We start from the raw sequence: 26,721 nt of genomic DNA, 5'->3' as shown, positions 1-26,721 counted from the left end.
TTTCTAGCACAACATAAAAATTCCAAGTAAAAATAAATCCTAAAATCAAATGATTTATTGTTTTATAATGATGACTAATCTAGCCTTTTCTCAGGGCTCAGTTTCCTTACTGTTTAGATTATGTAGGATAGTAGAAAGAAGAGACAGTATTTCAATCATTTTGAAGGCAAACTTTGGAGTTTGGAGGTAATGATGGGAAGAGAAATTGGAGACCTAAACATTCTGAAACTAAGTTCAAGTTTCAGCTATATTATAAAGTATGTTACTTTGGTGAATCAATTTCCTTAGCATTCACATTCTCAGTGTACAAAATCAGGGTACTACTACCTGCTTAAAAAAAATAGTTGATGAAAACACAAATTAACTCAGATACAAATTAGAAGATGTGACTTGAGAGAAATTGTTTTTGTTTATATTATATAAATAACACTATGTAATTTTATAAAAGGGGGGAGTGATTGTATATTAATGTTATTAGTCTTACCTTAGCCATTGCTTTCAGGAGGTGTTTGACATCTCCAAGTGGCCGATTATGGCCAGTGAGCACAGTCTTTATATTATCAACCAGATTCTGAATTGTTTCACAGACCGTTTCTATCTGTTGTTCTTTCTCTGTCTGAATTGCTCTCTGAGCAGACATATCCTGGGTCAATTGTTTGTGTGCTGACAAAAGCCATTCAGAGCTGCCAATAGGATGTTCAAGACTAGTGTCCTAAACAGAACATGCATTTGTTTGATTTTAAGTATCAGCTGGAATAATATAAGACTCTTTTCTTCATCATCATCATCAAAAGGCATTAGTAACTCAAGTTGACACAAAGAACTTCAGTTGTCAAGTTATGAATTAATTACCCAGAAAATACTAGTTTAAACAGGCTAAGATTTTTAACTTTTCAGCATAATCATACAGGGAATAAACTATTAAAGTTTATTCAAACCTAAGACATGTATCTGAAATAACAAGATGATCCATATCCAGGACCCCAAATCACTCTTTAAAATGAAACTGGCCCTGGCTGGTGTGACTCAGTTGATTGGAGCATCATCCCATACACTGAAAAAGTCTCAGGTTTGATCACTGGTCTAGATACATAGAGGAAGCAACGAACCAATATTTCTCTCTCTTCCCCTCTCTCTAAAATACAATAAAAAGTCAAAAAACCAAACAAACAATCTAGAACGTCCTGATACACAGCCTAAAGCCTCCCCACAAAATAGAAACACCAAATTTATCAACTTGGTATTTCTGTACGTAACTCATCTGTCCAGCTTTTATCTTTCACCAGCACTGCGTGCTTGCTACCCTATTGTCAGTGCATCTGAGTCATTTGCTATACAGTATCTCTCTCCTCCCCTCTGAACCTCTATAGTATTCTGAGAATGCTTTCCACTTTTTCATTCACTGTATTATTTGTATAAATAAGTTCCTTAAGGGCTAGGAACAAGACTCAACCATCACTGTATCCCCTCAAAACATCACATATAAAGTACACATTCAATAAATGTAAATTGAGTGAATATATTAATTTTTGAGGGTTTAACTCAGCCTTATCATTTTAAGTACTAAGTCTCTATACTCCCACCAAGATTCAAGACTCACCACTCTCTGTAATAAACGAAGCTCTAACTCAGAAACCGAACTGTTAAACTGTGATGCAAATGAACACATTTGCTGACACCGTTTGATTAGTTCAAATAATGCAGCATCCAGGTTTAAGGCTTCAGCAGTTCTAGTTCGTAAACTTTCAAAATGGATGATATTGCTGCAGAGGAAAGTGACCTGTGAAGAGGCAAAAAAGGAAAGGAACCACCACAAGAAGGGAGGGAAAATGCAATTAATGATATGAAACAACACTATCTATTAATTTCCAGAATTCAGGACCAAAATAGGTTCTGAGAATGTATGAATTATGACTCTTCTGAAACACAGACCCAATCTGTATAAATTATGGCTGTAAGTAAGTGTACATTTTTGGTTGTTGATACAGTTAGGTTTAAGATGGCCCAAAGCACCTAAGTATAATTAGGCATATGTATCTCCTACGTGATTGTTTTTACACAAAAAAATTTGTTTCAAGAGAAAATTGTTAATCATATTCAGTTGCAATTTGTACTATGTCCAGATTTCAATTTGGAATGTTCCCTTTCTACTCCTAACTACAATGAAGAGCACAAAATGCTAACTAGATATTTGAAAAAAATAAGTACATTTTTTAAGGTAGATAACAGTATTGTGTTCTTAAATAGTTATTATCTTTACAGACACATACTGACATATTTACAGATAAAATTATAAAATATGTGGGATTTCCATTAACTATGGGATGGGGAGGAGTAGTAAGAAATAGAGAGGAGCCCGGCTGGTGTGACTCAGTGGTTGAGCATCAACCTATGAACCAGGAGATCATGTTTTGATTCAGGCCACATGCCCGGGTTTCCAGATCAATCCCCGCGGGGGGCGTGCAAGAGGCACCCAATCAATGATTCTCTTTTTCTTTTTAAAGAAAGAAAGAAGAAATAAAATAGGCCTTAAGTAGCCTCGTTGGTGTGGCTTAGTGAATTGAGTGTTGGCCCATGCACCAAGAGGTCACCAGTTCTATTCCGTCAGGGCACATGCCTAGTTGCAGGCTTGATCCCAGTAGGGGGTGGGCAGGAGGCAGCCAATCAATGTTTCTATCTCTCTCCCCCTTTCCATTCCTCTCTCTCTGAAATCAATAAAAACATGTATTTTTTTAAAGTAGGCCTTAAATTGATAATTTTTAAATTTTGGTGATGGGTATATGCAACATTAGTCTAATTTTGAATCTGATTGAAAATTACATTAACTTGGGGTTTTTTTGGTCCTCTCTGCCCCCCCACCCCAACAAAGTTAATCCACCACCCCTGGCAGAACACTAAGACATTTTATTGCCATCTGGAAAATACAATATTCAAATCTTTAGAGCACCTTAGATAAATGTGGAATTAAACTCTTTATTTTTCAACAGAGGCTGCTGGGATACTTCCAGTAAGGGTCCTGGGAAATAACTGGTTGTGAGCTCAGCCTAAGGAATATTGCCCCCACCCATAGCCTTTATTGGTCTTTCTTCCCAGAGCTTTCACTAGAGGTAGAGCTCTCAAGATACCCCTAGTTATCCAACACTTAACTTCCAATCAGTTACAACATCTTGCAACTGAAAACAAAGATGGCATACATGAGTCACAATACCTGACTTGCTCTTTGGCTCTCCTTAAGGACAAGATTTCTTCTTTCCGCTATTGTTGCTTCAAAATCTTGTAGTACAGGTGCCAATGCAGGGTTGGCACCACCCGCCCACTTGAGTCGCTGTTCAATACTTGCTTCAAGTGCTGCTAGTTTTTCCTATAAAAAGCCAGGAGAATCTCAGTGAATACTTGACACTCTCAACTTCCTGTCTGTTGAGCATTTTATATAAATACTAGGGGCCCAGCACGCAAAATCACGAGAGACCCAGAACCCAGAGTCCTGTGGCTCGGCGGGACCCAGAAAGAATCCGGCGGCCACCACCGCAGGAGGTGGGACCCAGAAACCTGCCCGCTGCCCCAGTGGAACCCAGAAACACACCCGCGCCTCCAGTTAGGTCCTCCAGAGTCAAGTTCCCTCCCACCCGTATGTGCTTTGCTGTGCATGCAGCCCCGCCCACAGCCTCCTGCTGATCGATTGTTACAGCGTGATGGCGTGATGATCACAGGCTTTTTATATAATAGATCAGAGATTCAAAACAAGCAAGATGAGGCATATGCAATTTAGAAAACATCTTTAATAGTCACCTTTGGGATTAATCTTGATTTTACTTTGAATGTTTAAAGCTAAACAAGTCTGGAGAGGTAAGAATTGGCTTTCAGTTTATTGCTTAAAATTTTTAAAAGGCAGTTTCATTTTCATTTTTAGTCTTTTTTTTAAAATTTTCATTCATTTTATTTTAAATAGTTATATACCCATTATTCTTTTTTTTTTTATTTCAGAGAGGAAGAGAGAAGGAGAGAGAGAAACAGCAATGATGAGAGAGAACCATCCCCTGCACACCCCCTACTGAAGATCTAGCCTGCAACCCAGGCATGTGCCCTTGACTAGAATCAAACCTGGGACCCTTCAGTCCCCAGGGCGACACTCTATTCACTGAACCAAACCAGCTAGAACTCATTTTCAGTCTTTAAAACAAAACACCTGCTACTCCAAATTCCTACTGCACTATTTGTACTTTCTATAAGAAAATCCATTGTACTTTTGGTTGTGAAAAATGAAAATTTTTCTGTTCCACAAATTTTAAAGTTTTAAAATAATGGTAAAAATCTATCCAGATTATTTGTGGCAAGGAAGGTGTTATATAACAAAGTTATTTCATTATTTATTCAACATTTCAGGAGGAGGAATTCACATTCTTTCTCTTTCACCTGCTTCTCTCCCTCTCCCTCCCCTCCTACCCCCTCTCTGTCTCACATACACACACACCTCCAAAATCGGGGGGGGGGGGGGGGGGGGGGGCAAGAGTTTACTCTCCTAAGTTGAAAAGTAGGACTAATATGCCAGAGAAGAGGAAGTATTTTAGTCTTCAAAGAAGTGAGCTCCAGAAAATATTCATTAATATTTTTAAAAATATCCAGAAGTGATTATACTGATTTCATCTTATTAATTTACAAAAAGAATAGTAAAATGTTAGTTACTACTGAGTAAATGAGGTATAGGATACACAATAAAACGTGTGTGTGTGTGTGTGTGTGTATAACTATCATCAAGACCAGTTTCTTGTATTTAAAAAAGGGAGTTGAGATTAAATATGTAGCTAAGAAATACAATCAATAATAGTTTGGAAAAATGTTCTGCTAGATATAATAAGCTAGAAAGAATTTCTTATGTGGGTCAGAAAACAAACTAGGTATTCAAATTTTTCCAATCACCAAAGTTCCCTTAATATATAGATGCATAATAATCATCAAATTTATTAAAAACTGAAACATATTAGCATAACCAATGGACATGGACACTGGGGCAGTGAGGGCTTGTCCTGGGGAATAGGAGTACCCAAGGAGGGTGTGGAGAAAAGGAGACATATATAATACTTTAAACAATAAAAAAAAAAAAAAAACACCAAAAACCTGAAACATTTAGGATGTCTCTGCCCCAAAATATACCACTACGATAAGCTTCAATTATCTTGGAGGGTAAAAAAAAAAAAAAAAAAAAAAAAAGACAAGACATAAGCTAAAAATAAAAGTGACACATGCATAACCCATGGACACAGACAATCGGGTTGTGGAGGCCTGGGGTGGGGGGTGGGGGCAAACTATAAGGAGCCAATGGGAGAAAAAAGAGGACATATATAATACTTTCAACAATAAAGATTTTTAAAAAGAAATAAAAAAATATAAGTGAGAAGGGAGGGTCATGCTTCTGTGGCTTAGAAGTCAAGAACAAGCATCCTCCTATCTAATAAAAGACAAAAAGGGTAATTGACCATACCTTCACTACACTTCCCATTGCCTAATCAGGGTGATATGCAAATTAACGGCCACCAAAGATGGCGGCCGGCAGCCACGCAGCTAAAGCGAGCAGGAGGCTTGATTGCTCCAGTGATGGATGAAGCCAAGGTTTCCTGCCTGCCGTGGCCCAGCTCTGAGCTCCAAAAGCAACAAAGTTTCAATTATAGTGGCTAAACAAACCCCAGATACCTTCTTTTAGCCGGCCGTGGCCACGGAGCTGGAGCCGGCTCTTAGCTCCAGTAATGGCAACAAAGTTTCAATTATAGAAGCTAAACAAACCCAGATACCTGCTTTCAGCAGGCCATGGCCTCAGAGATGGAGTGAGCAAGAGCCAGCTCTCAGCTCCAATGACGGCAGCAAAGTTTCAATTACAGAAGGTAAATAAATCCCAGAATAAAAGAAAAAAAGGAGAGGCTGGGAGCTTCAGTCACCGGCCAGCCGGAAAACGGCCCTCAGCCCCTCACTCAGACTGGCCAGGCACCCCAGTGGGGACCCCCACCCTGAAGGAGATGTGGCCAGCCTGAAAACAGCCATCAGTCCCTCACCCAGGCTGGCCAGGCACCCCAGCGGGACCCCCACTCTGATCCGGGACACCCTTCAGGGCAAACCAGCCGGCCCCCACCCGTGCACCAGGCCTCTATCCTATATAATAAAAGGGTAATATGCAAGCTGACCCTAACAGCAGAAAGACTGAGAATGACTGGTCACTATGACACACACTGACCACCAGGGGGCAGATGCTCAATGCAGGAGCTGCCCTCTGGTGGTCAGTGCACTCCCACATGGGGGAGCTCTGCTCAGCCACAAGCCAGGCTGATAGCTGCCAGTACAGCGGTGGTGGTGGGAGCCTCTCCCGCCTCCTCAGCAGCGCTAGGGATGTCCGACTGCAGCTTAGGTCTGCTCCCCGCTGGCAAGTGGACATCCCCCGAGGGCTGCCGGGCTTCCAGAGGGATGTCTGATTGCCAGCTTAGGCCCAATCCCCGGAGAGCAGGCCTAAGCCAGCAGGTGGTCAACCCCCGAGGGGTCCCAGACTGTGAGAGGGCACAGGTTGGGCTGAGGGACCCCTTTCCCCGATCCCCGAGTGCACAAATTTTTGTGCACTGGGCCTCTAGTGTAGATATGTTAACCAACACAGCACTATTACTTCATTTCATCACAGTCTAGGTTATTCCTAAAAGTAAGATGTGCTGGAAGGAAGATCTGACAAAAACACACCTGAACTGCTGCAATGGAAGTTTCAATTTGGCTCAGAGTATGAAGTTTCTTTTTCATGCTGGTTAGGATGGCAGACCGAGGGGGAGGTGTGACTGACATGGCTTGTGGTCTGTTGATAAGGAGATCTTCATGCTGCCACTGTTCAAAGAAAAAGAAATGTAATAAATTCAGGAGGAAAAAAACATTTAGATAAACAAGTAAAGGGAGCAATGTTGGGACTGAAAGGGAAGACAGAGAAACCCAGCTGCAGCAAAGGGGGCTGGGCAGGAAGAGTAATAAAAGGAAACATTACAAAAGGACCACACCAGGTACAGAATGCCTGATAAATTTCTTGGATCAGTGATTTGCAACACTGAAATAATAATTTTGAAGATAGTTACTATTCTATGTAAAAGACTAGTACACATCCTATATGTGGTAAGGGTGGCCCAAGAAGGCCCAAGAGATGTTTGGGCAACAATTCAAAAGTTATGCATTATGCTTAGAGTTTAAATTGTGTTCAGATACAACTGAAAGGACTTTTACAATGTTTTTCATGCAGTTGTTAATTTTTAAGGGAATAAACTCCAAATGTATAAAACAATAAAATTTTTCAGCAGTACATTTTTTAGAAGTTAAAAAACATCCCAAAAACACATCCGAATGTGCTACAGGGACTGCTAATAAGTGCAATTTCTTAATTTGAAATAAATGCAATTTCATAATTCGAATAATTACTTTTCTTCAACTTATGAACTAAGGAAACAGCCAACAATAAAACTGCGAAGAGAAGGAAATACGCTGGGGTTCCATGTAGCTGAAACCACCAATTCCATTATTGGGAAACAGCTTCAATATAAATGGTACAAAGTAAACATTATTTGTGCCAAAACAGATTCCAGGACAATGTACTACCCAATATTACTCCATGCACAACTTGTTTGAAGCTATTGACAATATTGAAGACTACATTTGAAAAAAAAAAGCGGGGGGAGAGGGGGGAATAAGTACCTACAATTTTACTGTGCTTGGTGTCTTACATAGATTTTTAAAAATATATTTTTATTGATTTCAGAGAGAAAAGGAGAGGGAGAAAAAGATAGAAAAATCAATGATGAGATAGAATCATTGATTGGCTACTTCCTGCATGCCCCCCACTGAGGACTGAGCCCAAAACCTGGGCATGCGCTGACTGGGAATCAAACCGTGACCTAATGAGCCACGCCAGCCAGACATGCTAAATTCAAGTTCATAACCTGAATCCAAATCCACTTCACCCCTAAAGCCTTTTCTAGTCATACTGCCCCTAAATAAGCAAGGACAAACACAGGCTTCTAAGAGCAATTCCCAGATGAGACAGATTTATGCACAAAGCTGTTGTCACATCAGAGCATCATGGAATTGGAAGTCACTTTGGAAAGAACCTTTAAATGTTAAACAATACAGGAGGCATATCCACATAACAAACATAATAATGACATAGATAATACTAACCTTTACAATACTGACAGAAACCAATTCAAAGGACACAACTGTAAATGCAAAATTATCTCAATATATAAAAAAGAAATAAGGATAATTGAAAAAACCAAAATACTAAAGCTAGGTTTGCTCTTGGTTGGCACAGTTCAGGAGGTTTAACCCTTTGAGTGCCAACCAATATCCTAGGAACTATGCTAAAATTGCCAAGGTATTTTTGCTGATTTTACAGCAGCTTAGGAAAAAAATTATCAATTACAAGTAAATGAAGTTACATGTTCAAAAACTTAAGGAAACCTTTACTACGTTGACATATTTAGCAATATCATCATCACTAATAAAAGCAGACTTAGAACTGGACGCCATTTCGAAGCTTTCATAGCGCTCCCGGCACTTTTGGCGAAAGACAGGAGGAGCGCGATCGCACTCCCCAGCACTCCAGGGGTTAAGAAGTTCTCTGTTTATACTGTTTTATGTTAACTTCCCCAGTTTTTCAAATTCCTACATTGAGGGAAAATGCAGTATAAAAAAAACCAAAAAACCCTACCTGAAACATGGCAATATGTAGCTGAACACGCTGCAGGCTTGTCTTACAAGAGGAGATACTGGTTTCCAACCTGCGCACCAAGTCATGCTTCTTCCAGGCAGTATCGTAGGAACTTGCTAATACAGTTGCCCTGTTCATGACCAACTGAGAGAATTTTCCAACCTGGATGTTGTGCTCCACAGCTTTCTTACACAGATCATCGACAGAAACTTTGCTTTCAGCACCAAAATCCTTTGCCTCCACTTGAGCAATGATGTCCACACCGAGCGCGCTGATGAAACTGCAGAGCGTGAGCCCCAGGGCTTGGTTCGGCAGTCCAATCAGGAGGTGCCTCACGAAGTCAGCTGTGAATGCCTTTATAGGTTTGGCCATCTGGTCTTCACTGAAGCAGGAGTTTCTAAAAAGGGTTTTCACATTAACAATCTGTACCGGCCCATTGACAGCGTTCTGATCTTCCAGAGAACTTGATCCTAAAAGAAGGAAATTGTCTAAAAGTATTTCATGCCATACTAAAATAAGGTAATAATGCTGCTTATTTAAAAACTTAAGATTTTATGAGCAAACCATTAAATTAAGCCTACTCCATCCCACTGCCTTCCAAAATACCATATAAATCCAGCATGTTTAAATGTGAAATATTACCTGACAAAGTTTTAGAAAAGGTACCACAGAGCCTGAAAAACTCCTTAATTGTCTGTAGTCTTTTGAGAAAGAAAATCTCTTCTAGCACCTGCCGGTGATTATCATCATCAAAAAAATTGACTTGGGTACTTCGGGCTTCCCTTATAATGTCGATCTTTCGCCAAGCTACAGGAATTTCCATCTTGTTTAACTATATAAATGGAAAAAAAGAGAAGAAAAAAAAGTTCATCTCTCCACTTTTCCCACACTGAACAACTACTTTGTTGCATTTGCATTACTCATAATACCAAGTCAATATTTACCTTTTCAACTAATAAGCCAAAAGCAGTCTCAACTTGGGCAAACATGCCATCAAATGCTACCAAAAGCATCTGGCCAGCTGACATTTTTGGTGTCTCATCAACTGAACCATTTCTTGGTTGGATTAATTCACCATATTGAGCATGAAGTACTCTACAGAGAAAAAACAGGAAGTTAAAACCCTCAGTAAAGAGCAATACATTTGGGGGAAGCACAAATGGTCAACAAGTCTCACAGCAGCATGCAGTCTAGAAAAAAAGTCTTTTGCATTAAGGAAGGAGTGTTACAATAAAATGGCATTTGGTGTTAATCACAATGTGAAGTCAATGGTTCCAATTCAGTATTAACAATTATTCATGTGATTAAATTTTATGTAAACTTGAATTGTGACAATTTTAAAAAGAACTATAAAAAAAATTACAGCCTCACATTGCACACAGAATGTGAAATAATACAAACCCCCAATATTAAAACAAAAAAAGTCAAGAAGCCCAAAATTCCTAAGCTGGTGGAACTAGCAAACACTGTCAAGTATGTTCATATTACTGTCACACAGTAGAACCAACTATTGACGGTAAACTGAAATACCTGCCATTTATCACTATTGAGCTGACATGTTTGTGCTATAATAATTATGTTCATTTTTTTCTGCAGAGTAAAACAACTACAAAGAAACATGAGAAAACAGAAAAATTTTGAATGCAGGAGAACAGGAAACATTAAAGAATTATTATTTTTTCTGAAATAATGGCACCAAGATTAAGAAAAAACAAGTTTATGTTTTACATATATATTTCCTGCAGTTAATTTAAGAATGAAAAAAATCTGCTTCAAAAAAATTGGGGTGGTACAACTTAAATAAGATTGACCAGGTACAGATAATTACTGATGGTGGTAAGATGGGGGTTCATTATATTATTCTCTCAACTATCTTATATCTTTGAATTTCCCTTTGGGAAGAAGTGTGATGGGACAACTAATTTCTATTCCCTCAATTATATTTTCTGAAATGAACATCAGAATGCCAAAGAATGAGGTTTTGAGTCACCAGGAATAAAGGGGCTTGGGGCTTAGCTATGGGTATAGTGCATGGACAGAGATACTGCCCAATCTCTACAGATTCCAAAGTCTAATTGTTTTTCTGGATTTAAGAGCTAAGAAATACAGTATTCAATATCTAAAGTAAATCTATAAAATTTAAGCTAACTTACAAGTATTGTTCTGAATTGAGGTGTATACTCCATTAGCTAAGTGAACTGGCTCAGATGCTTCCATGGAGTTCTAAGGGCTGGCTTAAAAAATATTCACACTCCAGTTTGTGCTGTACATGCAGGTATGGTGAAACTACAGCACTAAAAGGATATATGCAGGTATCCAATAAAAATGCATGGAAGCCCGGCCCAGTGTGGCTCAGAGGCTGAGCATCAACCTATGAACCAGGAGGTTGGGGTTCAATTCCCTGTCAGGGCACATGGCCAGGTTGCAGGCTCCATCCCCAATAAGGGGCATGCAAGAGGCAGCTGATAAATGATTCTCTCTCATCATTGATGCTTCTCTCTCTCTCTCTCTCTCTCCCCCTCTCTGAAATCAAGAAAAAAAAATGTATTTTTAAAAAACGGCAAGGAGCTACACACATGCACACACACAAAAATGAGTGCTTATGTTACTGGTGAAATCTTAGTTCTGTGGACTGAACCGATGTCATATGCATGGTGTTACTATTATACTATAGGCATGCAAGATGCTAATATTGGAGGAGGAGGGATGAAGCATGCACAAGACCTCCCTACCTACATTTTTTTTACAACTTCCTGTGAATCTGTAATTATCCTATATAATAAAGAGGTAATATGCAAATTGACCACCACACCCTCACAAGAGGGCTGCCTACGACCAGGCCGACAGGGGGGTTAGTGAGGGATGACCAAACGACTGAACAGCAGGCTGCGTGGGGCAACCAGGCCGGCAGGAGGAGCAGTTGGGGGTGACCAGGCCAGCAGAGTGGGGCAGTTGGGAGCGACCAGGCCGGCAGGAAGGGGCAGTTATGGGCGACCAGGCAGGCAGGCGAGCAATTAGGAGCCAGCAGTCCAGGATTGTGAGAAGGATGTCCGACTGCCGGTTTATGACTGATCCCCGGGCCTAAACGGGCAGTCACACCCCCCCGAAGGGGTCCCGGATTGGAGAAGGTGCTGGCTGGGCTAAGGGGACCCCCATCTCCCTGTACACGAAATGTGCACTGGGCCTCTAGTTTTCAAATAAAAGGTTTCTAAAATGACATGTACATAAGCATTAATAAGTAATTATATCTGCTCCAAAAATTAAAAGTAAACTTACAGAAAAATAAGAGCTCAAAATGCTTATCTGGCTTCCCCATCTATTTCAGAAGAAAACAGAGCACTTGCCTTGCAACATCGATGTAATGAGCATGTGTTTCTTCCTCAAGCCCCATAGCTGCATTTCTTAAATAGGCTTGAAGAGATTCAACTAGAGTCTGCAGAGGAACGCCATCAGTTGTCTGTTCAATAAGACTGTCCAGTTCCTGAAGCATACTTTCTAATGTGTATTCTCCTTTCATTAAACATCTCAGTGCTTCTGGAAATATGATTTGCCGGAAATTTGAATTTAATTCCTATAAATATGTAAGAAATATAATTTAACATTTTCTGAGTTTAGGTGACACGCTTAGAGACTTAATGCCATAATTTATGCACAAACTTGATGCAAACGCAATTAAGTTACAGATATAACCTCACATTGATCTTTAAGTGACTGCTTAATCAACACTAAAACGGGAGGAAGTCAAATTGCTTTTCTGAAGTAAAGAGATGAGAAGTACAATGTTCAACATCTAAAACAAAATTCCAAAATTTTAGCTCATATAAGTATTCACCTGAAGTGAGGTGTATACTCCATTAGCTAAGTGAACTGCCTCAGATGCTTCCATGGGGTTTGGAATGTCTAAGTCCTGTGGCACCAGGTGGCACTGCTTCAGTAACTGAACCAGACAGGTGACGTTTCCGCTCATACTGCAGAGCTCCTCTAAGAACCAGGCTCCATCCCGAGAAGTCAGGTCGACCAGCTGCTCTCCAGCACTTGAAGCTGCACCTTCCATCATCAGGTTACGCCTAAATGTGATAAATATTTGTATAGTGAAACTGACTTAGCTAAACTCACCCATAAATGAAGATAACTCAAAATCTAAAAGGAAATAAGCAGCTGTAACACTGGGCAAGACTAATGAAAATAAAAAAAAAATACCTCAAGCTTGGGACTAAACAAAAGACATGAAATCTCAATATGCATCAGTGGGTCCAAGACAACAAAATGATCTCGACATGAGGTTAGCTACTCACCTTGTGAGGGTACAAAGGGCAGAAATAATAACACTTGCTAGACTTAAAGAACCTTCTTCCCCATTCTCATGAAGAAACACTTTAATGCAGCGTTCAATTTCTTTCAACTGATCTTCACAAACGGGCACAGTGACAGCTTCCTGTTTCAAGCGTTCCACTTGTCTAATAAGTCTGCTGTTTATGTCTGCTGCGTACCGCTGCAGTGTCATTTCAGTGGCGGTGATGAACTGACACACTGTTGGGGGTGGTTGAGGAGCATACTGCATTTCATATCTATATAAAAATAGAAAGAGGTGCTTGTTATATAACCACTCCCTGCTTATAAACAAGTTTATGGTTTATCAAATACTATATATTGAATATTACATTTGATACTCAAACCTTGAAGAGTAGGAACCATTACTTCCATTTTACAGATAGAAAAAGTCTCGAGAGCCAAAGTAACATCCCAAGATGACTTATTGGTAAGTGACAGAATCAATGTTTGATTCAGCTCTCTTTACCCTGGTCACAACCCTCTTACACTGGGATACATTTTAATAAATTAGAAAGACCCACTGTCTTATGAGGGAAAACATGACCTCAAATCATCTTAAAATCAAGACAAAAGTGACTCCAGACAAATCCCATCTATCAACCTTTTCTTTCAAGAAAAATTAAATACTCTGCAATTAAATAATTGAACACTTTTTTCTAAACCCAACAAGTAGTAAAAAATGAAGTGCTATAAACTTACTTCCTGTAGAGTTCTTGACAGCGCTCTATTGTGGTGTTGCAGATGAGCTCTTCCATCCAGGTCTTCCACTGTTCAATTCGATGTTTCTGAAATATGGCCTTTGGATACTGCAGCGCCACTGTGGCATAGTGATGCAGCTGTTCCAGGCAGCCTCGGAGCACTGAGCGCCTCTGCTGCAGCAGCGCGCCAACCTCTCCCTCCAGCTGCTCGCACTGGCTAATCAAGTGGGCCTGGCCAGCATTCTGCAGAAAGGCTGTCGCTGGTACATAGCTTGGAGGACCTTGAAGTAAAAGTAATTAATAATCGTGATGAAACCATTTCAAATCAGCGGTCACTACCAAGGGAGCACAAACCAGAACCCCACACATAAAGACACAATTACAAAACTCACATGCTCACATGTGTTATCTAAAAAAGTCAACTCATACCAAGGTCCATCTGTGTGCTTATCTCCTGAAGCAAACTTGCAAGTTGTGTAGCCTCTAAATTACTGAATGCAGCCTGATAGTGTGTTATCCACTGTTCAAACTCATTTAGCTTCACCTGGATTGCTTCTTGGACAGCCCTTTGCTGAGTCTGTAGTTGGGTGTGTTCAGAATACCTAATAGAAGGGGGAAAATGTTTAAATTACTTTCTATTATTTCTTCTATGTACTTCCATAACCCTGACTTTGCTCACACTTGGACTGCCTTATAAGCTCCTTTTCAATCTTGAGGGCACTGCTCTAATGTTGCCTACTTCTCTGGTTTATCCTTACCCCACAGTTCTGTCCAACTATACTCATAACATTTTAAGCAAAATTCTACCACACCAGCCAGGTTCTGTTCTGAGTTATTTCAAGGTTAAAAAAAGACTGATGTGCCTGGCCAGTGTGGCTCAGTGGTTGAGCCAATATTGACCTATGAACCAGGAGGTCACAGTCCCTGGTTGCGGGCTACATCCCCAGTAGGGGTCATGCAGGAGGCAGCCAATCAATGATTCTCTCTCATCATTGATATTTCTCTCTCTCTCCCTCTTCCTTCCTCTCTGAAATCAATAATATGTGTGTGTGTGTGTGTGAGAGTCTACACACACACACACACACACACACACACATATGAGCTGCGTGCAGTGTTTGGAACTTGCATATTCAACACTGAGCACCTGTTCTCTACAAGGTTCATACACTTAGATCACTCTAATTTAATGCTTAAAAAACTCAGAGCAGTAGACAAAATCATTGCCAATGTATAAATGAATAAAGATTCAGATACAAAGTGTAGAGGAAAAAAACTAAAACCCAGGTTTTTCTGAAGCCCAGTTCAGTGTTCTAACCACTATGCCCACTTATCCTTAACAATTATTCAAACATTTAAAGTAAATATAATAAAGCAAAACAATTTAAGTGAATTCTTGTTTATTAACACTTTGAAATTGCAATCCTTGAAGAAGCTTTTGTCATTTGGGTAAGTTGCTGCAGTAAGTCTAATTCAAGCTGACAGTATTTACACAAATATGCAAATTCTCCTTAAAGGCATATATTTAGAAATGAGTTCAACACTGTTTTAAACCTGTGCTGCAGAGTGTGAGAAGGATGATCCACTCCTTCAGCTCCTTCCAGAAACTCTATTTCTTCCAGCAGCTTGCCCTGCAGTTTTTCCACATCTGTCAATTGCTCTTGCAAGCTTAGGTATTCGTCTAAGCTGCTGTCCAGCTTGGGAAGCACAATCAGCATCTCATCCCTATTCTTAAACCAGTTCACCTGTGAAAGGTATTATGGTTAGGAAGATTCTTACAGGGTCAACTAAGAATCATGCTAGAAGGATATCTTGGACAAATTATTCTATTTAAATCTCAACAAAGCATCACCCATATTTCACAACGGTAACAAAATTGTCCAAGTTCACAAAGTAAGACTAAATTCTACTATCCCATACAGTTACTGTCACATCACACAAAACAAGATGAGCATCACTGGCTACGAGGATATTAAAACCAAGACCAAAGGGAGGCTATCCAATTAAAGAAAACTTAAAATAGGCATTGGCAAACACATTTCAACCTCTTTAAAAAGATACAATTTTTCACATCATTGTGTGTCTTTGTATGTATTTCCTAGTAAAAAGACATCGAGGTGCCCTGTTTCACTGCCATTTCAATATTATACATTACAGTCTTGCAAAATTTTTTTTAGAAAAACAGTTTTACTCAAATTTTTAATGGATATGTTAACTCTATTAACAAAAAGATGACAATGACTTATCACTGGCTTCACCTTAATTTCAGCTACTCTGGAAGAAAAGAGGCTGCGGGTGATCTCCCGTTCCATCTCTCTCTTGCTCTGCTTGCTCTCGGCCTGCTGGCCACCTCCACCATAGACAGCACCGGCAAACCCAGCCTCGCCCCCAGCTGTCCAGTCCACCAGAGGGTCATACACAAAGGCCTCCAGCAACGTCAGCAAAGTCTCTCTGCCGCGCCGCATTATGTGTAAAACCTGTTTTCAGAAGAGTTTAAGTTTTGCCATAAGTTTCCTCATGAAAATGTAGTTTTCATGCCACATGATTTTTTAATTTAAGAGGTATAAGAGAAAACAACATACCTGCTCACATGAAAGCCTAAAAACACCTTCTACTCCAGTTACACCCAGTGCTGTTTCAATGTTCTGTGTCATCCGAAAAGGTACTTTCTCAGGAACGCGAAGGCTTTTACCTTGAAAAGACAAATCATGGTATTTTTGTCCTTTCACCAAAAAACATTTGACCCTCATAATAAATGTAAAGTCCAAGTTAAATTTACCTTTTTCAAAGCAAACATTGTAATCTATGTGAACAACCTCTCCAGTTGTCATGTCTATGAGAACATTATCCAAATGTCTATCTCCAAGGCCAATTATGTACCCGACCATAGACATGACCGCAGTAGATCTGGCATAAGACTAAAGAAGGGGTGGGGAAATAAGAAAAATGAATTAGCAAATTTCCTTCCAACATGGACCAATGCTCTACAATTCACAAAATTACATGATCCTACTCCTTTGTTTCTAAGTAAATAGCTAGCACTCCTAAGGGCTGCTATGCATGGTCACAGAAGGCTCTGTACTGAGCAGCTGCACATAACACGATGGTCCTCATTGGTCCTGCTTAAGTGATATCAGAATGCTAGGGGAGCAGGCCTAAGCCAGCAGTTGGACATCCCCCGAGGGGTCCCACAGACTGGGCTGAGGGCACACCCCCGTCCCCCGTCCCCCCCCTCCCCCCCTGCAGTGCACGAATGTCATGCACTGGGCCTCTAGTATCTTATAAGATTCAAATATAGGTCTCAAACTACTAAGTCTGGAGGGAAGTGGGGAGAAAGAGGAAGGTGAACCAGATAGACAGGACAAGACAGGAAGAAGGCAAAAGAATAAATACTGATCAAAATAAAAAAACAAAAACATACCTGTGTGACTCTCCACCATTCATCAGGTGTAGTGCAAGATGACCAAAGCTCTTTAGCAAGGAGATTTGGGGGGGTGGCTTCCATTAACTCTTCTAACACTGCCTTCATCACATGAAGAGGCCAATCCCGTCGGGACACATCCAGACTAAGTCCAACTGCTTTTAAAGCGGGGCCAATTTTACTGTAATAAAGTTCACTAGGACGGGGCACAATTCCAGGATTCTGAGGGGTTTGGTAGGAATCTTGGGCCTGTAAAAAAATTATTTTAAAAGAAAAGATCAACTCTATTTAAATAAAGGTAAAAGATTACTTTGAATGCAAAGTAGTATTTTTAAAACTGTTCTTTTCTGTGGCATTCTCCACCCACCCAAGAGAATCTCATGCACCAAAGAGCCAATTATTCTGGACTATGCATCTTTCTTACAATCTAATATCTTTCTCATAATTAGGTACTACACCTACTACTACTACTACTACTACTACTACTACTACTACTATTTTATTAAAAAGTTGGTCTACTGTTCTATTTTCTTCAAGTTCAAGTCAAGCTCAACATCCTATTTACATTCTTCTTTGTAACGTATAATTCTGTTTAGACTTTATCATTTATATACATATTTCATTTTCATCAGTATGACAATCAATAAAAAATTGATATTCAGATAGCACATCTCTGGTTCCCATCTCTAAGTTACCCTTCAATAATTGTTCTGCAGCCTCCTATGCCTACTTTATAGCTTGATTCCTTTCAAAATCTTGCTCCTTCCCATACCTACCAATCATGAGGTTGAGACTGTATAAAATCTATCTTTATATCCATAGCACTTAGTACTACTGTTCCTGGCATATACTAAGCAATAAGATACTTAGCTAAAATATATTCTAAATAAAATTCCTAGTCTAAACAAAGTATAAATTTCACAGGTACAAAACAGTGACTAACTCTAAAGCTGTTTCTTATTTACTATTTAAAAGAACCTGGGTCAAAGCTATCTACTATTTACAAATTTAATTTAAAAGACCCTAGAAAAAACCTAGAGTAAGCCTAGCAAAAAGCACTTAAGATGTGAATTACCAAGTTACTAAGTATTAACCACACTACCACCCTATCTCCCCATATTTGTCTAAAAGATTAACCCAATGTCATTATTTCTATTAAAACTTTATTTTTATAAAGTGTCTCTCAAAAACACTTTCCTAGGTACCTCAAATCTGTTCTTTCTTTAACTTACAAACTTACAAAAATGCCCCAGTGCAGTAAAGCCTAGAAATATTTCACATATAACAGCAGCAACTAATATAGTTGTTTAGGCATTTCAAATAAAAGGAGACGTATACTTGAATTTTTATCAACCTTTTGTGCTTGTAAGGCAGCTTCTCGTTGTTGCCATCGTTTGTAAAGACCAAACAAGGGTGTGGCTCCATCCACCCACTGGATCAGCCCTGACCGTGTTCCTAGTGGTGTTACAGAATAGTGCCGAGCGTGGAAACGAGGTGTTTCCTGGCGATTGATTGTAGCAAACATAGTATTCACGATAGACAGGAATTGCATTATTCTCTCATCCAGATGTAAATCCTCCAATCCTACGGAAACAAAATTAAAGCAGCTAGTGTAGGTGACCAAATGGGGTAAAGTACAATGGGACAGGGTGGAAATATACCACTTTTTTGTGTCCTTCTCAATTAGCAATAGCACTCAATAAATGATAGCCAGCCCTGACCAGTTTGGCTCAGTGGCTAGAGCGTCGGCCTGTGGACTGAAGAGTCCCAGGTTCGATTCCAGTCAAGGGCATGTACCTTGGTTGCGGGCACATCCCCAGTAGGGGGTGTGCAGGAGGCAGCTGATCGATGCTTTTAACTCTCTATCCCTCTACCTTCCTCTCTGTAAAAGATCAATAAAATATACTTTAGAAAAAGAAAAAGAAAAAAGGTAGCCAAGGAGGCACACTGCGAGCTTTAGAGAACATTCAGTTTGGTCATAAGGTATTAGATACTATCATTATTAGCTGCACCTCAGTTGTTCTGCTTATATAAATTCATAAGCAGAGAGAGTGGGAATGAAAATTTTTACTCCTCAGCACCCAACTACTTCCATTCAAAATCACATAAGAGACAGGATACTCCTGGTTATTTATGACATAGAAATTCACCTGAAACAACTTTCTTCTACCACACATGCACAGAAAGCATTAATAATCAAACTCTTCTTTTAAATCTCACCTTTGAAAAGATAAGGATAGCTCTTCCCATCTGACCCCAGAAAGAGAAGTTTCTTTGGCTTGGTTTTGGTAGGTAAGATTGTGATGGTTCCGCCCACACTGTGGATTGTGACAGTGTCTCTGGCTGAGACTTCTCCAGGAAGAGCAATTTCAGTGTTAGTCATGGCAGCCAGCCACGGGCTGATTTCTTCAAGACGCAAGATGTAACTTGCACGTTTCTGTGCTCTCTGTTGCAAACTCAGCATTATCTACAAGATGGGAAAAACAAGTTTAAATTATCATTATGACCCCTATTTTCTTCCACATTTAATCTGGCATAAAAGTAACTTTGAAATACCAATTCAAATATCTCTTGCTCTAGTTCCTACATTTAATTTGTTGTTATATAGTTGGGTATTCCTAGGAGGGAAAACACTGCTGTAATGGTATGCTCTAGGTGATTTTTACTTTGTTCAAACCCCTTCCTCCTCCAATCCAAATAAGCAATGAAATCACAGCAGATGGAAGGAAACCACTGCTGTGATCACAAGGGCCTGTAGACTCATTCTCCACTGCTATGCTATGTCAATGCCAAATCAAATCAATTTAGTCCTTGCAAAAGAATAAAAGATGTAGCCAGTGTTGGCTGTCAGATGGACACATCTTTAGGAAGCCACTTGAAAAGTTGGTAACAATTCAGAGCTCTGATCGCTTGAAATATGCAGAAATATACCGTAATCCCTTCAAATAAATGACAGGGAATGGGTCACATGAATAGTTGTGTCCCTACTTGTAGCTAACTCAATAATCTGCATCCAAATTAATGAACTGCAGGCTCTGCTTTCATGTAAAAAACTTTTAAAATCAATCCTTAGCATGTTGTTGCTCATAAAAGAAAAAAGACAACTGGAAAACTCTCAGGTGCCCACGGACAGGACAATGGATAAACTGTGGTATTTCCCCATAATAGATCAATATTCAGCTGCACACAAAACATGAATGAATCATGATGAAAACAAAACAAAAACCCTAAGGCTATTTCATCAATAATGGAAGTAGTAAGTATAGACACATATATGCCATATAATATCATTTATATAAAGTCAAAACCAGGCAAAAACTAAACTATACACCATTTAGAAATGCATCAATAAACAAGAACTATTTTTTTTAAAGTGGGAATCAATTAATTAAAAGTTCAGAACAGCCCAGCTGGTGTGGCACAATGGTTGAATGTCGAGCCATGAACTAAGAGGTCACGGTTCGATTCCCAGTCAGGGCACATGCCCAGGTTGCGAGCTCGATCTCCAGTAGGAGGCATGCAGGAGGCAGCCAAACAATAATTCTTATCACTGATGTTTCTCTCTCTCTCTGCCTCTCCCTTCCTCTCTGAAATGAATAAAAACATATTTTTTTAAAAATTCAGAATAGTGGCCAGAACCGGTTTAGCTCAGTGGATAAAGCTTCGGCCTGCGGACTCAAGGGTCCCGGGTTCGATTCCGGTCAAGGGCAAGTACCTTGGTTGCGGGCACATCCCCAGTGGGGGCGTGCAGGAGGCAGCTGATCCATGTTTCTCTCTCATGGATGTTTCTGGCTCTCTATCCCTCTCCCTTCCTCTCTGTAAGAAATCAATAAAATATATTTAAAAAAAAAAAAATTCAGAATAGTGGCTGCATAGAGGAAGAGAGAATTAGGGAGGGACATGTGAGACTTCTAAAAAGTTGTATTTCTTTAGCTAATTCTATGTTTTTAGCTGCACTACAGAAAAAAGGGAGACACAGGTATTCATTTTATTTCTTAAAACTACTCTTTAAAATGAAGACAATCATAAAAAATTTCTTTTACTTATTTCATATATATACATACATCCCACTTGTTTTTAAAAAACAATCCTCACGTCTCCTCCTGTCAGTTTCTTAGTTAACCCCTAGAGTGCTGGGGAGCGCAATCACACTCCTCCTGTCTTTCACCAAAAGTGCCGGGAGCGCTATCAAAGCTTTGAAATGGGCCAAAACCGGTTTGGCTCAGTGGATAGAGCGTCGGTCTTCGGACTGAAAGGTCCCAGGTTCGATTCCGGTCAAGGGCATGTACCTTGGTTGCAGGCATATCCCCAGTAGGAGATGTGCAGGAGGCAGCTGATCAATGTTTCTCTCTCATCGATGTTTCTAACTCTCTATCTCTCTCCCTTCCTCTCTGTAAAAAAATCAATAAAATATATTAAAAAAAAAAAAAGCTAAAAAAAAAAAAAAAAAAAAAAGCTTTGAAATGGCGTCCAGTTCCAAGTCTGCTTTTATTAGTGATGATAATGCTAAATATGTCAATGTAGTAAAGATCTCCTTAAGTTTTTGAATATATAACTTCATTTACTTGCGATTCATAATTTTTTTCCTAAACTGCTATAAAATCAGCAAAAATCCCTTGGCAATTTTAGCATAGTTCCTAGGATACTTGTTGGCACTCAAAGGGTTAATCTACTGAGAATGGTACAAAGAAGCAAGAAACCGCTATTGGAAAACAAGGACACAAGGTTTGGCTAGGCCACACAAAACAAGCTCCATCTTTCATGTTGGTGTTGTCATGTTGGTGCTTCTAGCTATTCCCTTTCAATTTAGCAGCTTGCATTTACTAAAATTAGGTGCACTTTTTGTTTCTACTCTGTACCTTTTAATAGTTTTCTCACTACTAAAGTAAGGAAATTAGATAGAGACAATAAAGGTAAGCCACACAGAACGAAGGGACAAGAAAAAAAAAACAAAAACAAGAAAAAGCTACAAGGTGCCCTAGCCAGTTTAGCTCTGTGGATAGAGCATCAGCCCGCGGACTGAAGGGTTCCAGGTTGGATTCCGGTCAAGAGCACAACTTAGGTTGCAGGTTCGATCCCCGTGTGAGAGGCAACCAGTCGATGTCTCATTGTCTCTCCCCACTCCACTCTCTCTAAAAAGCAATGGGAAAAAATCCTCGGGTGAGGAGAGAAGGGAGGGAGGGGAGGGGAGAAAAGGAGCGGAAGGGAGGGGAGGAAAGGTGAGGAAAGGGAAAGGGAAGCAAGAGCACTACAAGGTAATAAATAGGCTCCCCCAATTGACAGTGCTATTGCTGTAAAAGATAAAAACCAAAGAAAATATAGAATTAAGGGGATCAAAACTTAAAAGGATTCTCAAATATTTAAATAAACTAATCATCTCCAAATGGTCTACACAGAATTGATTTCAAAACAGTGACTTTGAAAAACTATACAGGTACAAGATTAAATTTCTTAATCTTCCATGAGAATACTGCAGGCAATCAATATTCAGCTTAAGGCCAGAGCCCTATCCTTGGCTAATCTTTTGGAGTAAATTCTTCCTTTGTTGATGAAAGTCTACCACCCAAGGCCCACTCAAAATGAAGAAAACACCTTTCTCTATATTTCTCATAAGTAACTGGTCACAGATTGCTTTCCATGCGCTTACAAAATCTTCTCTTGTGTTCCCAGTAAGAAAAGTCCCCTTATTTAAATTCTGAATCTCACATAGAGGACTTCCCATTTTAGAAACATTCTTGAGATTTTTCAGCACCTCTTTAAATGGAATCCAGCTGCTTCCAGGTTTTGCAGGGTTCGATGGCGTCTTCAGTTTTTCTAGGGCATTTTCAATTGCATCACCATAGTTATCCTGAAACCACTTTTCATGAGGTGTTTCCGCAGGGGCCGCCGTGATGCTCCTTACATGCTCCAAAGCAAACACAATAGGCTTCATCAGAGCTGTATGCTTCTCCCGCATGATGGCAATTTTCTCTTCTCTGACCAGGAAGAAACAGAGTTTGATACAAATAAGGAACAATTTAAATATATCAAGTTTAAGTAAACAGTATAAAAGAATAAGAAAAAATAAAGTATTAAAGTATTAGCAAAGTGCTCAGCAGATGTGGCTCAGTGGCTGAGCACTAGCCCTGGAGCTAAGTAAGAGATCATGGTTCGATTCCCGATCAGGGAACAAGCCCAGGTTGTGGGCTCGATCCCATTAGGGGGTTGTGCAGGAGGCAACTGATTGATGTGTTCCTCTCTCATGGATGTTTCTATCCCGCTCCCTTCTCTCTCTAAAAATCAATAAAAACATATTTTATATATATATATATATATATATATATATATGCAAAGTAATGTTTCACATGACATTGTAACAAATCCAGCACATTAACAAAAAAATCAGCACATAAAAAAGGCAGCTTCCCTTTGCAACAATAGGTGCTAGGAAACTGGATTCCCACTTGCAAAAGAACGAAGCTGAACCCTTATCTTACACTATATGCAAACAAAACAAAACCTCAAAATGAATCAATTACCTTAAGAGCTAAGACTTTTTTTGAGGTAATTTAGTTTGTTTGTTTATTTATTTATTTATTTTTATTAGAGCTAAGACTTTCAAAGAAAACAAAGGGAAAAGGTTTCTTGACACTGGACTCGACAATGACTTCTTGGATATGGCACAAAGCACAGGTAAGAAAATAATAGGTAAACTGACTACATCAAAATTAAAAACTTGCCGAAACCGGTTTGGCTCAGTGGATGGAGCGTCGGCCTGCGGACTGAAAGGTCCCAGGTTCGATTCCGGTCAAGGGCATGTACCTGGGTTGCGGGCATATCCCCAGTGGAAGATGTGCAGGAGGCAGCTGATCGATGTTTCTCTCTCATTGATGTTTCTAACTCTCTATCTCTCTTCCTTCCTCTCTGTAAAAAATCAGTAAAATATATTAAAAAAAAAAATTTAAAAACTTATATGTACATCAGGTCCTGGCTAGGTAGCTCAGTTGGTTAGAGCATCATCCCAATAAGCCAAGGTTGCATGTTCAATCCTCAGACAGGGCACATACAAGAAGCAACTAATAAATGCATAAATAAGTGAAACAATAAATTGATGTTTCTCTCCCCCTTCCTCTCTTTTCTCTAAAAAAATTTTAAAAATGTAAAAGAAAACATATACATATGTCAAAAGACATTACCAAGAGAGTAAAAAATTATTTTTTGCAAGTCATGTATCTGATGAGTGATTAATATCCAGAATATGCAGAGAGCTAATAAAAGACAACAAACAATCTAATTAAAAAATGGGTACAGGATCTGAATAAGGCATTTATCCAAAGAAGATATACATATAGTCAACAGACACATGAAAAGTTGCTCAACATTGTTAGTCACTGGGAAATGTAAATCAAAACCACAGTAAGATACCACTTCACACCCATTAGGATGGCTGTTATCAAAACCCAGCCAGCATGGCTCAATGGCTGAGCACTGACCTATGAACCAGGAGGTCATAGTTCAATTCCCGGTCAGGGCACATGCCTGGGTTGCAGGCTCCATCCCCAGTGTGTGCTGTGCAGGAATCAGCCAATCAATGATTCTCTCCCATCACTGATGTTTCTCTCTCCTCCTTCTCCCTCCCTCTCTGAAATCAATTAAATATCTATTTTTTTAAAAAAAGAATAAAATCCAAAAAGAAATAACAAGTACTGCCCAGGATACTGAGAAATTGGAATTCATGTGCACTTTTGGTAGAAACGTAAAATGATGCAGCCAAAGTGGGAAACAATTTGGCAATTCCTCAAAAAGTTAAACACAGAATTACCATATGACCCAGAAAATCCACTGAATTATATACAAAATAATTCAAAGTAGGGACTCAAACAGTTATCTGTACCCCAATGTTCATAGAAGCATCGTTTGTAAGAGCCAAAAGGTAGGAGGAGCAACTCAAGTGTCAACTGACAGATGAGTACATAAACAAAATGTGTCATATCCATACAAGGAAAGATTCAGCCATCAAAAAGAAAAAAAATTTTGATATACATACACTACAACATGAATAAAACTTCAAAACATTATGCTAAGTGAAATAACATAGACACACAAAAGGAAAAACACTGTATGATTCCACTTATGTGAGGTACTCAGAGTAGTCAAATTCAGAGACAGAAAGTAGAAGAGCGATAACTAGGGCTTGGGGGCGGAGGGGAGGTACTGTTTAATGGGTACAGAGCTTCTTTCTGTTTGGGATGATGAATAAATTCTGGAAATGGGCAGTGGTGACGATTGTACAACACTATAAATGTACTTAATGCTACTGAACTGTACAGTTAAAACTGGTTAAAAGGGCAAAATTGTATGTTATGTATACTTTTTTAAAAAAAGCAAACTGAACTAACAAGCAAAATAGAGAGACTCATAGGTAGAGAGCAGGCTGACAACTCTGGGGGTGGGTGGAGGGAGAGAGGAGACGTGGAGGGATTGAGCGAAAAAAGAAAAAAAAGGGAAAGAACTCATGGACACGGACAAGGGGAGGTGGTGGGTGGTGGTGGAAGAGGGTATACAGGGGGGATAAATGGTGATGGGAAAAAATTAAATTAAATTTTAAAATTTGTTTTAAATTAAAAAAAATTTTTAAGAAAAAAGCAGCTTCATTTTTGGAGTATATGTATGAAAACGTACTTGCGTAAGGTGTTGTTGTTCTGGACTCTCTTCACCTCATCTTCAAGCTGCTGGATTCGTCTCAGGACGTACATGTGTTGCTGTAATAGAACTCCCAACCAGAGCTCATCCCAGAGAACAGTGACCCTGCGCAGCTCAGCCACAAGCATCTGAACCTGCAGACACAGCACATGCAAACATGCTCATCTACAAGTCCATAGACAGCACAGCTCTGCAAACACTGGAAACTGCAGGTTAAATATCTTTTGTTCATGATATAATCACAACCTTCACTAGTGATTCTGCTTATCAATGTATATTTGTAAAACCAATTTTGATTATTCTAAAAGCTTTGTTCCTCAAATATTTCCATGACGGTTTCTAATGGGTTTTGTTTATAGGTTGTGTTTTGGGGGAGAATGGTTATAATAAAAATTGATTTAAAACATGGGTTTTCTGTACCTGTAACACCATAGTTGGATTTGCAGAGGATAGCTTATCTACAATTTTGCTGTAGCAATCCTGCATCATGGCTTGGTCTTCATTTAATCCACTTTTGGGTTCATCTTTATTGCTCTCTTGAGAAGCAGGAGGGCTTCCTCCCTCACATTCAGAAACCAGCAATTCTTCTCCTTGAATATTACCAAGTAGGGTTGGAATTGAAGAGGAAAACTTATTTCCTATAACAAAATGGGAGAATAAAGTAGACTTTGGATGTTTCTCCCATGGGCATATGTCAAGTGAGGGAAAACAACTCCAGAGCACTCATTTAAATAACTGGCATTCTGTGCACTAAACTGACCAAACATCATGAATATTCTGCCTTTTTACAAACTGAGCTTTTATATTTATTAATATTTCAAGCTAACAGAATATCAATGGGGGGAAAGTAAGAAATAAGTCTCAACAAATAA

The 26,721-nt window shown here is 39.4% G+C and overlaps 1 protein-coding gene across 11 annotated transcripts in view; it reads right to left on the bottom strand.

Annotated features, from left to right (window-relative positions):
- The window catches only part of SMG1 (SMG1 nonsense mediated mRNA decay associated PI3K related kinase), a 108,834-nt gene that overhangs the window by 8,651 nt on the left and 73,462 nt on the right, over positions 1-26,721 (bottom strand). For 9 of the 11 annotated variants that reach the window (XM_036309653.1, XM_036309651.1, XM_036309656.1 and 6 more), the window contains 22 exons: positions 26,270-26,487; positions 25,829-25,983; positions 22,920-23,142; positions 19,388-19,634; positions 18,522-18,751; positions 17,168-17,416; positions 16,526-16,664; positions 16,329-16,438; positions 16,005-16,223; positions 15,301-15,491; positions 14,179-14,351; positions 13,751-14,030; positions 13,015-13,287; positions 12,552-12,786; positions 12,064-12,290; positions 9,664-9,814; positions 9,362-9,551; positions 8,720-9,189; positions 6,715-6,852; positions 3,209-3,361; positions 1,601-1,780; positions 485-712 (listed from right to left, as the gene is read on the bottom strand). In XM_036309653.1, the coding sequence (XP_036165546.1) occupies positions 485-712; positions 1,601-1,780; positions 3,209-3,361; positions 6,715-6,852; positions 8,720-9,189; positions 9,362-9,551; positions 9,664-9,814; positions 12,064-12,290; positions 12,552-12,786; positions 13,015-13,287; positions 13,751-14,030; positions 14,179-14,351; positions 15,301-15,491; positions 16,005-16,223; positions 16,329-16,438; positions 16,526-16,664; positions 17,168-17,416; positions 18,522-18,751; positions 19,388-19,634; positions 22,920-23,142; positions 25,829-25,983; positions 26,270-26,487 (4,679 nt within the window). Of the gene's footprint in view, positions 1-484; positions 713-1,600; positions 1,781-3,208; positions 3,362-6,714; positions 6,853-8,719; positions 9,190-9,361; positions 9,552-9,663; positions 9,815-12,063; positions 12,291-12,551; positions 12,787-13,014; positions 13,288-13,750; positions 14,031-14,178; positions 14,352-15,300; positions 15,492-16,004; positions 16,224-16,328; positions 16,439-16,525; positions 16,665-17,167; positions 17,417-18,521; positions 18,752-19,387; positions 19,635-22,919; positions 23,143-25,828; positions 25,984-26,269; positions 26,488-26,721 lie in introns of those variants that run through there. The other 2 variants (XM_036309657.1, XM_036309660.1) reach the window with 2 other exon arrangements.

This window comes from Myotis myotis, unplaced genomic scaffold (genome assembly GCF_014108235.1).
Source record: "Myotis myotis isolate mMyoMyo1 unplaced genomic scaffold, mMyoMyo1.p scaffold_m19_p_5, whole genome shotgun sequence".
NCBI classification, from domain to species: Eukaryota; Metazoa; Chordata; class Mammalia; order Chiroptera; family Vespertilionidae; genus Myotis; species Myotis myotis.
Note: the sequence above shows the minus strand (reverse complement) of the source record. Positions and strands in the feature narration are given on the sequence as shown.